The following is a 13181-nucleotide window of genomic DNA, read 5'->3' as shown; positions in this document are numbered from 1 at the left end:
ATCTCTGAAAAAATATCTTTTAAGGCTTCATTTTCAAGATGGCGTTACTGGCGTCCATGATGGCTGCTGGAACCTTAAAATGCCTATAAACTGTGATTTAATATGGACAAAAACAATCATCAGTTGTGCACTCTGTGATAGGTCTTAGATTTTAGGCATGGTGTTAGGTCTGGTGCCAGGCATAAGGTTTAAAAAAAAAAAAAGAAATCTAAGTTGGGCTCACCCCTAGTGGTCTGAAGAGAATTTGCAATGGATTCTCTAACTAGTGGGTATATTAAATAACATACTTAAAGCTAAGGAAAAACAAACTACTAGAAAGACATCATTTTCAAGATGGCACATATACCCTCCCAATTGATTTGCTTTTTAAGCTCCTGTGGACACCATCGTGAAAATTATGCCTTTCCGGTAGTTTTTTTTTCCTAAGCTTTTAGGACGGTATTTACGGGTTTCAACCATACACTGACCTATTTAATATTGGATTCATTGCAAACAGACCACTAGGTCTGTTTGTCCACACTGGAGAAAAACATTCAACTGTAAACATTGTGAGAAGTGTTCTTGAAAATGAGGCCTTACCGGAAGGTTTATTTTCCAAAATTTTAGTTTATTCTTAAATGGGTACTGTCACCTAAAGGGGGGTAACCCAACGGCATCATGCCTTGTCGCGCTCATTACTTTACCTCTGGTCGCGCTGCGCTAAAAAGTGAATCTCTCTCAGCTCCATAGTCCATAATCACATTCACATTGCAAAGTACTGTAGGTAAGTTAAACTTCCCACTAAGTTGTGTGTTTGTTTCTCTCTCTCTCTCTCTCACTCCGTGTGTCAGTGTGTCTGCCTGCCTGCCTGCATGTCTGTCTGCATCGACGCAGCACCGACTCATAAAAAAAAAGAAAAGACGAACGGACATTCCTTAGGCTAAATCAATGCATTTCTGTGATCCCACAACTAAGAAAACTAACGGGGAATAGCCTACCACAAAATATTAATAATAATAATGGTTTGGAAGTTGCGGATGAGGATGGATGCAGATCTATAAATTGGATAATATAATTAATGCGGTTGGATAATGAGCCGATAATTCATTTGCGCGGGTGGATTCGGATGCCATCAAAAAGCCTATCCGTGCATCACTAGTACTGTCACTTTAAAAAGTCATCTTAAAATATGAGTTAATATTTTTATGATGTCACTGTGGGAATGCGCAATTATAAGGCAATCAAATTAATCGACTGTACTTAGACTACTTACTGTACTGGTCAGCTGTTGTTGGGGGGCGAGGGGCAGATTACACTGTGAAATCAGTTTCAGACTATTTCAGAGCGTTTTCAGAGAGAACACGTGACATACTGTATCATACTATTATAATTTCAGGGCGTGTCAGCGGGCCATTAAGCATGCATAGTTGGGTCATTTCCGACAATTCCGTGACCGTGGAGAGCAAAGGTCTGTTTCTCAGTGGATTTGTCACTCATGAAGGTAAAATAACAAATTGAGCTCCCATGCCCCTCGCAAAAATGCTGGCAAAATTCGTAAGAGCCCAAAATCCAAAATGGCTGCCATCAGCTATGACAAAACATTTTCAATGGTTTGACCTTGATGAGTAGAACTAGTTTTCTGTGACTTTTTGGGTTGAGGAATCCATAATTGATGTTAATTTAATGATTTAACCTGTTTTTTATATATTTTTTTATTCTGATCTGAAAATAGTTACGCAGAGGTCATCTCAAAGGTAATTTCAAAGGTCAAAAAGGCCGCCTTTTGTAAGGTAGTTTGTCCTTTCAATATGAAGATTCAGTGAGTCATCTTCAGGTGGAAGACAGAGTGTAAATTGTTTCTTATAAGTTCCACTTTGAAGCTCTGGCCTGCCCACAGGTAAAAACTGATCTGGAAAAGCCCTGTTGACTATCATGTTCTCTTTCTGCTCCTAGACATCCTGCACATGGTTGTGTGTAAAGAGGAGGTTTCTCCTGAACAGGAGAGGAGCCCCAGTCTGCTCCAGGAGGAACCAGAGCCCCAACAGATTAAAGAGGAACAGGAGGAACCAGAGCCCCAACAGATTATAGAGGGACAGGAGGAACCAGAGCCTCCACACATTAAAGAGGAACAGGAGGAACCAGAGCCTCCACACATTAAAGAGGAACAGGAGGAACCAGAGCCCCAACACATTAAAGAGGAACAGGAGGAACCAGAGCCTCCACACATTAAAGAGGAACAGGAGGAACCAGAACCTCCACACATTAAAGAGGAACAGGAGGAACCAGAGCCTCCACACATTAAAGAGGAACAGGAGGAACCAGAGCCTCCACACATTAAAGAGGAGCAGGAGGAACCAGAGCCCCAAAAGATTAAAGAGGAACAGGAGGAGCAACTTCACAGACCAGAGAAGCCTGTTGATGAAGACATCTTTTCGCATTGTTCTGAAGTTGAAGTTGAGCTTGAATCTGACACTGAAGTCACTGAAGACAGTGATGATTGGGGGAAGCCAAGTGGAGATGTCCACACTGGACTAAAACCTTTCCAGTGTAAACTCTGTAACAAGAGTTATAGCTGTTCATATCGTCTCAAGAGACACCAGCGTGTCCACACTGGAAAAAACACATTCCACTGTGAACATTGCAACAAGAGTTTCACTTTATCATGTGAACTGAAGATACACCAGCGTGTCCACACAGGAGAAAAACCTTTCCACTGTAAACATTGTGACAAGAGTTTCAGTCAGTCTAGTTCCCTGAAGACACACCAGCGTATCCACACTGGAGAAAAACCGTTCAAGTGTAATCATTGTAACAAGAGTTTCAGAGTATCTGGTTCCCTGAAAAAACACCAGCGTGTCCACACTGGAGAAAAACCGTTCAAGTGTAATCATTGTAACAAGAGTTTCAGAGTATCTGGTTCCCTGAAGAGACACCAGCGTATCCACAATGGAGAAAAACCTTTCCACTGTAAAACATGTAACAAGAGTTTCAGTGAGTCTGGTGCCCTGAGGACACACCAGCGTGTCCACACTGGAGAAAAACCTTTTAAATGTAAACATTGTAACAAGAGTTTCAGTCAGTCACGTTCCCTGAAGAAACACCAGCGTGTCCACACTAGTGCTTCATCAGTGTGGAGTAAGTAGTAGGATATAAAGGAAATAGTATTTATCTAAATAAAATAATGTAAATACATGTCAAGAAAAATATCCAGGGCAGTATTTTGAAATGAATCCTAACAGAGTCCAAATGACCTGATTCTTCATCAGGTCAGAATGGTGGCAACAAAAGGGTCTATTTTGCCTTTGCATGTTTGCAAATACTATTGTTATTCTTGACACCATCGGGTCTTCAGTTATTAAAGCCCTTATTCAATTACTTCATTTCAGACCAGTCTGTGGAGTCCAGAATGCAGGTGAAGATGAACTATCCAGACTCTGCCAGGGACATTTCTATTAAACAGGAGGAACCTGAAGACCATCAGCACCTCAGTAAGTTCCATGTGCTCACTCTTTCTCATTTTTAGTTCTGTTGTAGGGCTCAAGGGCTGACACAATATCTTATCTATACGATAAACATGACAATATCTAGATCCATCCATCATTACAATATCCCTGAAAATTAATCTTTTAGGGCACTCGGGTGGCACAGTGGTATAGTACCTGCAGCCCCGGAGGTAGTGGATTTGAATCCACCTTGGTGCATCCGGCTTTGAACAAGGGCCAATTGTGTTAGTATGGATGCTCGGTTCATATGAACACAATTGGCCCATGTTCGGAAGCCGGGTGAGGAGAGTGATATCACTGCACATATTCCTACGAGCTGGGGTGGCTCCTGTCAGCAGGGAGTTTTGGGTGGGAGGAGTAAAATACAACAGCAGTGGACACACAAACGTTTGTGCGGAGGAATTAATTGGTATAAAAAGGGCTATAGAATTAATACTAATTACAATTGTTATATTTTTAACATTCATTGCATTATTACCTTTTCTAAAACGCTAGTTCCTTTCCTTGATTCTGATTGGCTGCTTTCCCTTTAATTGCTGTGGTATGAGACTATAACCCACACCTCTAATCAGTTTATATCAAACTCAGGTGTGTTATTTCTTTCCACTGTGTTGTGACGCTAGACTAGAGAACTTAATTGCAAGTAACAGGTGTGTTGTTTCTGCAGCCTGGCCGGGAACTACTTTCTTGAGCTGGGGACTACTTTCTTGCAGAGCAGACCTTATTATAGTGAATTATTAGTGATACGTAGAACCGTTTTAATTCGTACATGTCTATGATTTTTCATGTTGCCATATTGCAACCGTTTTAGAAAAGCAATGAGCCACGCGAGGCTTGTGGTTATCTCTATTTACACTGGCTGAGATGACACTCGTGTCTCCCTACGCCTCTCAGCCGGTGTAAAATACCAGGTAACCACTCGCCTCTTGTTGCTTATTGCTTCAATGTATATCCAAAAGCACATCCTCTTATGTGCAAATGCAATGTAAAAGAAAAACAGCATTATATCACTTTACATTGTAAATGTTTTGCAGCTTTACATTGTAAAATTTAATGCACTCCTATAATTGAGTGCAACCCATCACCTATATAAATGTTATTGGTCTAAGAGGATTTTGCACCAGAAGAGTCGGTTTTTCATGGTGTGGCTTCGGTAGGAAGCAGGCCATCTAGAAATGAGACATGTGAGAACAAATCTTTGTCAACTCTTTTCTCAGTGGGGTCCACCCTATGTTCCCCAGGTTCTATGTTCCCCACAGGTTAAAATGCACCAGGTTAGCATTCACCAGCGTTAGTTTTATTGAGGTAAGGGTTAAGTTTAGGGTTAGGCATAGTTTTACTGAGGTTAGGGTTAGGGTTAAGGTTAGGTTTAGGTGGTAAATGGGGAACATAGAACATGGGGAACATAGAGCCCGGGAAACATAGGTACGGTCCCTCACAATGGCTCACTATTAGAGGGTTGGATCACTAAGTATAGAAGGTTTTAGTCTTTCTATCGGATGTGAAAAATACTATGTAGTAGTAAGGCATACTGGCATTGTGCATTTCATTTGGCACTAATCAGTACAGTGGTCTGTCTAATTTGCCCAGTGAGTCAATATATGAAAAGATATCACTTAGGGAAAAAAAAAATTACTTTTGGTAATTTTATCGTCTAATCAGGCTTTTATGGACACCCTGAACAGTTTTAAATTTGCTTGATTCAATATTTAGATATTTGATGTAAATGTTACCAGGCCCTACTCCTCCAGGGCTTCTCCCCATACACACCCATTGTAACTTCAAACTCCATGTTAACCATGATAGATTCATTAAAAACACCCATTATATAAAATATTCCACTGTAAACATTGTGACTAGTTAGCGTGACACTAGTCACGCCATCTTGAAAATGAAGCCTTTCCGGATTTTTTATTTTCCATAACCTTTAGTTTATTCTTAAAGGAGTAGTTCACCACTTTTCAACCTGTCTTCATATAATAGGTCCTCACTAATGGTCATGATAAAATATCACAATTTTTTTCTACTTAGTCCAAGTCTCCTAGGAGAGCTGTGGGAAGTTCAGAATCCATAGTCTTGTGACATCATCATTTTCCCCAAACAAAATGTTATCAATATTTTTGAAAAAAAAAAAAAGATTTTTATTATCGCGAGAACAATGGCTTCCACTTTAAAATTGCAACTTTTCAGGAATAGAAAGCCTGCAGTTTCTATAAGCTGGATTGGCAATCGATGATGTCACAAGACTATGGGTTTCTGACCTGCCCACAGCCCTCCTCTGAAAAAAAGAAAGAAAAAAAAAAGAAAAGCTATTTTTGAGTGAGGATCAATTGTATGAACATAGGTTGAAAAGTGGTGGAGTGCCCCTTTAAGCATGCATAGTTGGGTCATTTACGATAAATCCGTGACCATGGAGAGCAAAGGTCAGTTTCTCAGTGGATTTGTCACTTAAGAAGGTAAAATAACAACTTGAGCTCCCACGCCCCTCGCAAAAGTGCAGGCAACATTTGTAAGAGCCTAAAATCCAAAATGGCTGCCATCAGCTATGACGAAAAATGTTCAATGGTTTAACCTACGGTGATGAGTAGAACTAGTTTTCTGTGACGTTTTGGGTTGAGGAATCCATAATCGATTAATTTAATGATTTAACCTGTTTTTTAACCATTTCAAAGGTCAAACAGGTCACCTTTTGTCTTATACAAATAAGACAAAGGTCTTAATAAACTGCTACACTTCATCAGAATCTGTTGATTCTCCACACTGGCTCCACTCATCATCAGTACTACTGTCATCTGAAGAGTCACGTAAGTTGGGAGCTGCTGGGGCAAGGGGGGAAGGGTGTGACGCACTGGACGGCACTTCCCATTCACAAGTTCCCAACCATAACCAAGGGGTAAGGGATGCTCTAGCTGTCTAGCAGGTCGTAATGGAGCTGACAAAATGTAAGGTAGTTTGTTCTTTCAAGGTGAAGTTTCAGTGAGTCATCTTCAGGTAGAAGATGGAGTTTAATTGTTTCTTATACGTTCCACTTTGAAGCTCTGGCCTGCCCACTGGTAAAAACTGATCTGGAAAAGCCCTGTTGACTATCATGTTCTTTTTCTGCTCCTAGACATCCTGCACATGGAGAGGAGCCCCAGTCTGCTCCAGGAGGAACCAGAGCCCCAACAGATTAAAGAGGAACAGGAGGAACCAGGGCCTCCACACATTAAAGAGGAACAGGAGGAACCAGAGCTCCAACAGCTTAAAGAGGAACAGGAGGAGTTACTTCACAGACCAGAGAAGCCTGTTGATGAAGACATCTCTTCACATTGTTCTGAAGTTGAAGTTGAGCTTGAATCTGACATTGAAGTCACTGAAGACAGTGATGATTGGGGGAAGACAAGTGGAGATGTCCACACTGGACTAAAATCTTTCCAGTGTAAACTCTGTAACAAGAGTTATAGCTGTTCATATCGTCTCAAGATACACCAGCGTGTCCACACTGGAGAAAACACATTCCACTGTGAACATTGCGACAAGAGTTTCATTTCATCATATAAACTGAAGACACACCAGAGTGTCCACACTGGAGAAAAACCTTTCCAGTGTAAACTCTGTAACAAGAGTTATAGCTGTTCATATCGTCTCAAGATACACCAGCGTGTCCACACTGGAGAAAACACATTCCACTGTGAACATTGCGACAAGAGTTTCATTTCATCATATAAACTGAAGACACACCAGCGTGTCCACACTGGAGAAAACACATTCCACTGTGAACATTGCGACAAGAGTTTCATTTCATCATATAAACTGAAGACACACCAGAGTGTCCACACTGGAGAAAAAACTTTCAAGTGTAATCATTGTAACAAGAGTTTCAGTGAGTTTGGTGACCTGAAGAGACACCAGCGTGTCCACACTGGAGAAAAACCTTTCCACTGTAAAAAATGTAACAAGAGTTTCAGTGCATCTGATCACCTGAAGAGTCACCAGCGTGTCCACACAGGAGAAAAACCTTTCCACTGTAAACAATGTAACAAGAGTTTCAGTCAGTCTGGTTCCCTGAAGACACACCAGCGTATCCACACTGGAGAAAAACCGTTCAAGTGTAATCATTGTAACAAGAGTTTCAGAGTATCTGGTTCCCTGAAGAAACACCAGCATGTCCACAATGGAGAAAAACCTTTCCACTGTAAAACATGTAACAAGAGTTTCAGTGAGTCTGGTGCCCTGAGGACACACCAGCGTGTCCACACTGGAGAAAAACCTTTTAAATGTAAACATTGTAACAACAGTTTCAGTCAGTCACGTTCCCTGAAGAAACACCAGCGTGTCCACACTAGTGCTTCATCAGTGTGTAGTAAGTACTAGGATATAAAGGAAATAGTATTTATCTAAATAAAATAATGTAAATACATGTCAAGAAAAAGATCCAGGACAGTATTTTGAAATGAATCCTAACAGAGTCCAAATGACCTGATTCTTCATCAGGTCAGAATGGTGGCAACAAAAGGGTCTATTTTGCCTTTGCATGTTTGCAAATACTATTGTTATTCTTGACACCATCGGGTCTTCAGTTATTAAAGCCCTTATTCAATTACTTCATTTCAGACCAGTCTGTGGAGTCCAGACTGCAGGTGAAGATGAACTCTCCAGACTCTGCCAGGGACATTTCTATTAAACAGGAGGAACCTGAAGACCACCAGCACCTCAGTAAGTTCCATGTGCTCACTCTTTCTCATTTTTAGTTCTGTTGTAGGTTCTGTTGTGTCAGCCCTTGAGGCTGACACAATATCTTATCTATACGATAAACATGACAATATCTAGATCCATCCATCATTACAATATCTCTGAAAATTAATCTTTTAGTGCACTCGGGTGGCACAGTGGTATAGTACCTGCTGCCCATGAGGTAGTGGATTCCAATCCACCTTGGTGCATCCGGCTTTGAACAAGGGCCAATTGTGTTAGTATGGATGCTCGGTTCATATGAACACAATTGGCCCATGTTCGGAAGCCAGGTGAGGAGAGTGATATCACTGCACATATTCCTACGAGCTGGGGTGGCTCCTGTCAGCAGGGAGTTTTGGGTGGGAGGAGTAAAATACAACAGCAGTGGACACACAAACGTTTGTGCGGAGGAATTAATTGGTATAAAAAGGGCTATAGAATTAATACTAATTACAATTGTTATATTTTTAACATTCATTGCATTATTACCTTTTCTAAAACGCTAGTTCCTTTCCTTGATTCTGATTGGCTGCTTTCCCTTTAATTGCTGTGGTATATGAGACTATAACCCACACCTCTAATCAGTTTATATCAAACTCAGGTGTGTTATTTCTTTCCACTGTGTTGTGACGCTAGACTAGAGAACTTAATTGCAAGTAACAGGTGTGTTGTTTCTGCAGCCTGGCCGGGAACTACTTTCTTGAGCTGGGGACTACTTTCTTGCAGAGCAGACCTTATTATAGTGAATTATTAGTGATACGTAGAACCGTTTTAATTCGTACATGTCTATGATTTTTCATGTTGCCATATTGCAACCGTTTTAGAAAAGCAATGAGCCACGCGAGGCTTGTGGTTATCTCTATTTACACTGGCTGAGATGACACTCGTGTCTCCCTACGCCTCTCAGCCGGTGTAAAATACCAGGTAACCACTCGCCTCTTGTTGCTTATTGCTTCAATGTATATCCAAAAGCACATCCTCTTATGTGCAAATGCAATGTAAAAGAAAAACAGCATTATATCACTTTACATTGTAAATGTTTTGCAGCTTTACATTGTAAAATTTAATGCACTCTTATAATTGAGTGCAACCCATCACCTATATAAATGTTATTGGTCTAAGAGGATTTTGCACCAGAAGAGTCGGTTTTTCATGGTGTGGCTTCGGTAGGAAGCAGAGAAATGAGACATGTGAGAACAAATCTTTGTCAACTCTTTTCTCAGTGGGGTCCACCCTATGTTCCCCAGGTTCTATGTTCCCCACAGGTTAAAATGCACCAGGTTAGCATTCACCAGCGTTAGTTTTATTGAGGTAAGGGTTAAGTTTAGGGTTAGGCATAGTTTTACTGAGGTTAGGGTTAGGGTTAAGGTTAGGTTTAGGTGGTAAATGGGGAACATAGAACATGGAGAACATAGAGCCCGGGAAACATAGGTACGGTCCCTCACAATAGCTCACTAATAGAGGGTTGGATCACTAAGTATAGAAGGTTTTATTCTTTCTATCGGATGTGAAAAATACTATGTAGTAGTAAGGCATACTGGCATTGTGCATTTCATTTGGCACTAATCAGTACAGTGGTCTGTCTAATTTGCCCAGTGAGTCAATATATGAAAAGATATCACTTAGGGAAAAAAAATAACTTTTGGTAATTTTATCGTCTAATCAGGCTTTTATGGACACCCTGAACAGTTTTAAATTTGCTTGATTCAATATTTAGATATTTGATGTAAATGTTACCAGGCCCTACTCCTCCAGGGCTTCTCCCCATACACACCCATTGTAACTTCAAACTCCATGTTAGCCATGATAGATTCATTAAAAACACCCATTATATAAAATATTCCACTGTAAACATTGTGAAATAGTTAGCGTGACACTAGTCACGCCATCTTGAAAATGAAGCCTTTCCGGAAGTTTTATTTTCCATAACCTTTAGTTTATTCTTAAGCATGCATAGTTGGGTCATTTACGATAAATCCGTGACCATGGAGAGCAAAGGTCAGTTTCTCAGTGGATTTGTCACTTAAGAAGGTAAAATAACAACTTGAGCTCCCACGCCCCTCGCAAAAGTGCAGGCAAAATTTGTAAGAGCCTAAAATCCATAATGGCTGCCATCAGCTATGACGAAAAATGTTCAATGGTTTAACCTACGGTGATGAGTAGAACTAGTTTTCTGTGACGTTTTGGGTTGAGGAATCCATAATCGATTAATTTAATGATTTAACCTGTTTTTTAACCATTTCAAAGGTCAAACAGGTCACCTTTTGTCTTATACAAATAAGACAAAAGGTCTTAATAAACTGCTACACTTCATCAGAATCTGTTGATTCTCCACACTGGCTCCACTCATCATCAGTACTACTGTCATCTGAAGAGTCACGTAAGTTGGGAGCTGCTGGGGCAAGGGGGGAAGGGTGTGACGCACTGGACGGCACTTCCCATTCACAAGTTCCCAACCATAACCAAGGGGTAAGGGATGGTCTAGCAGGTCGTAATGGAGCTGACAAAATGTAAGGTAGTTTGTTCTTTCAAGGTGAAGTTTCAGTGAGTCATCTTCAGGTGGAAGATGGAGTTTAATTGTTTCTTATACGTTCCACTTTGAAGCTCTGGCCTGCCCACAGGTAAAAACTGATCTGGAAAAGCCCTGTTGACTATCATGTTCTTTTTCTGCTCCTAGACATCCTGCACATGGTTGAGTATGAAGAGGAGGCTTCTCCTGAACAGGAGAGGAGCCCCAGTCTGCTCCAGGAGGAACCAGAGCCCCAACAGATTAAAGAGGAACAGGAGGAACCAGGGCCTCCACACATTAAAGAGGAACAGGAGGAACCAGAGCTCCAACAGCTTAAAGAGGAACAGGAGGAGTTACTTCACAGACCAGAGAAGCCTGTTGATGAAGACATCTCTTCACATTGTTCTGAAGTTGAAGTTGAGCTTGAATCTGACACTGAAGTCACTGAAGACAGTGATGATTGGGGAAAGACAAGTGGAGATGTCCACACTGGACTAAAACCTTTCCAGTGTAAACTCTGTAACAAGAGTTATAGCCGTTCATATCGTCTCAAGATACACCAGCATGTCCACACTGGAGAAAACACATTCCACTGTGAACATTGCGACAAGAGTTTCATTTCATCATATAAACTGAAGACACACCAGAGTGTCCACACTGGAGAAAAAACTTTCAAGTGTAATCATTGTAACAAGAGTTTCAGTCAGTTTGGTGACCTGAAGAAACACCAGCGTGTCCACACTGGAGAAAAACCTTTCCACTGTAAACAATGTAACAAGAGTTTCAGTCAGTCAGGTTCCCTGAAGAGACACCAGCGTGTCCACAATAGTATTGAAGTACTCGAGTCAATGACTTGAGTCTTGAGTCAGGTCTCGAGTCCGAATTGTCAATGACTCTGTCTCACCCATGACTATTCAGTCTTGACTCGGACTTGGACAAAGGGACTCGGGACTCTTCCCCAAACGAGTCCACTAGGGACAAGAGTCGATACAGTAATTAAATAATTGTATTATACCCATATTATGAGGAGCCCTGTGATTTTATTACATTATATTTTACATGAGCCGTTTTATATGAGCCATTATTACATTATGAGTTGCTACAAGGCTACGGTTCACACCTGCATCCTGAGGGCCCCAGAGCTGAAGAAGATCCAAGTCCTGGGCCCTGGGGTGTTTGGCACACTGCATAAGCTTTTATTTATGAGAACTATCAAGTGCTACTATTTTTATTTACATTTTATTCAGATCATACGGTATCAGAAATAATAAGGACTGTATAAGTAAGATGTTAATCTAGCGTTCTTATCTACACAAACGGTCTGAGGATATTCGAATAATCGTTTATAAGATCAAAATTGATCATCAAAAATGTAAAAAAAAAAAAGAAAAAAAAACACAGAAACGTTTTCACTGGATGAGTTTCATCTTAACGATAATAGCACACCATGACCAACCAACGTACAGTCAGCCAGCCAGCCTTTTATACTGGCTGGCTGGTCAGACCACAATATCAACTTCTCCCAGTGAGCAGCACATACATGTATATGCATGTATGTGTTGCTTGTCCCCATGGATTTAATTTACAATTGAATCTGATGGAAGCGTGGACAAAAGCACATAACATGAGATTGAACAAGATTGGATCTAATATCTAACATATAATTTTCCGAATGTCTGTCTGTCTGAGTGTCTGTCTGTCTGTCTGAAACCGCGTTTCTCATCAGTGGCTGGAGCAATTGATCTGAAATCGCATCACCATCAGCATATGAACACACCTGACATAACTGTGAAGCCCGTTTGTCACTTTCACAAATCGTATGCTGTATAATTGCATTTTTATGGTGTATCTATATCTATTTAGCCTACAGTACCTTTTGTCACCACACATGTTAAGGGAGGGGCGCTGTTGTTCAGGCCATGCACAATCACACACAAACCCACACACACACACACACACACATGGGGGGGGGGGGGAGTGTGTGTGTGTGCAGGCAGGCGGGCGGGCGGGCGGGCGGGGGGGGGGGGGGGGTTCTGGCTCTGTTACATATGTTGTCCAAAATCATGCAGATCGGTACACAGTATCTCTGTAGCCGTTAAATGGAAAGGGTATTTCTTACATTGATGCTCCTACATATTAGCATGCAAGCACCAGTTAAAGTTACTTTCCATCCCTCATATACTGTGTGCACAGTGCACATCCCATAATCCACACACTGCACATCATTTCGGAGCTCATATCTTTGAACGGGTAAGGGCTAGTATGATTAATTAATCTCTCAAGACAGACTCTGAGGAAGAGGAACAAAAAGAGTGGGCGTTCCCTTTCATTTGACGATGGTTAGCCAGATTGATATAAATTATGTTTATATATGTGGCCACACCCACCCGTTCATTAAGTATGCCTTATTGTCAGGTGGGTGGTGACCCAGCTTGGCGGGGTGTATGGTAAAAGGGGAGGGGATGAGTATATGATGT

The 13181-nt window shown here is 41.2% G+C and overlaps 1 protein-coding gene across 1 annotated transcript; it reads left to right on the top strand.

Moving 5' to 3' along the window:
* Positions 1-3385: 3385 nt before the first annotated feature.
* Positions 3386-11665, top strand: LOC308299115 (uncharacterized protein; the record flags this gene model as incomplete). The annotated part of the gene is made up of 5 exons (XM_080742839.1): positions 3386-3467; positions 6263-6375; positions 6633-7824; positions 8076-8177; positions 10873-11665. The coding sequence occupies 5 exons, from the start codon at positions 3386-3388 to the stop codon at positions 11559-11561; spliced, it is 2178 nt and encodes a 725-aa protein (XP_080598965.1). The 3' UTR covers positions 11562-11665.
* Between the last annotated feature and the right edge of the window lie 1516 nt (positions 11666-13181).

This window comes from Nannobrachium achirus, assembly GCF_963921795.1.
Source record: "Nannobrachium achirus genome assembly, chromosome: 15".
Lineage (NCBI taxonomy): Eukaryota > Metazoa > Chordata > Actinopteri > Myctophiformes > Myctophidae > Nannobrachium > Nannobrachium achirus.
Note: the sequence above shows the minus strand (reverse complement) of the source record. Positions and strands in the feature narration are given on the sequence as shown.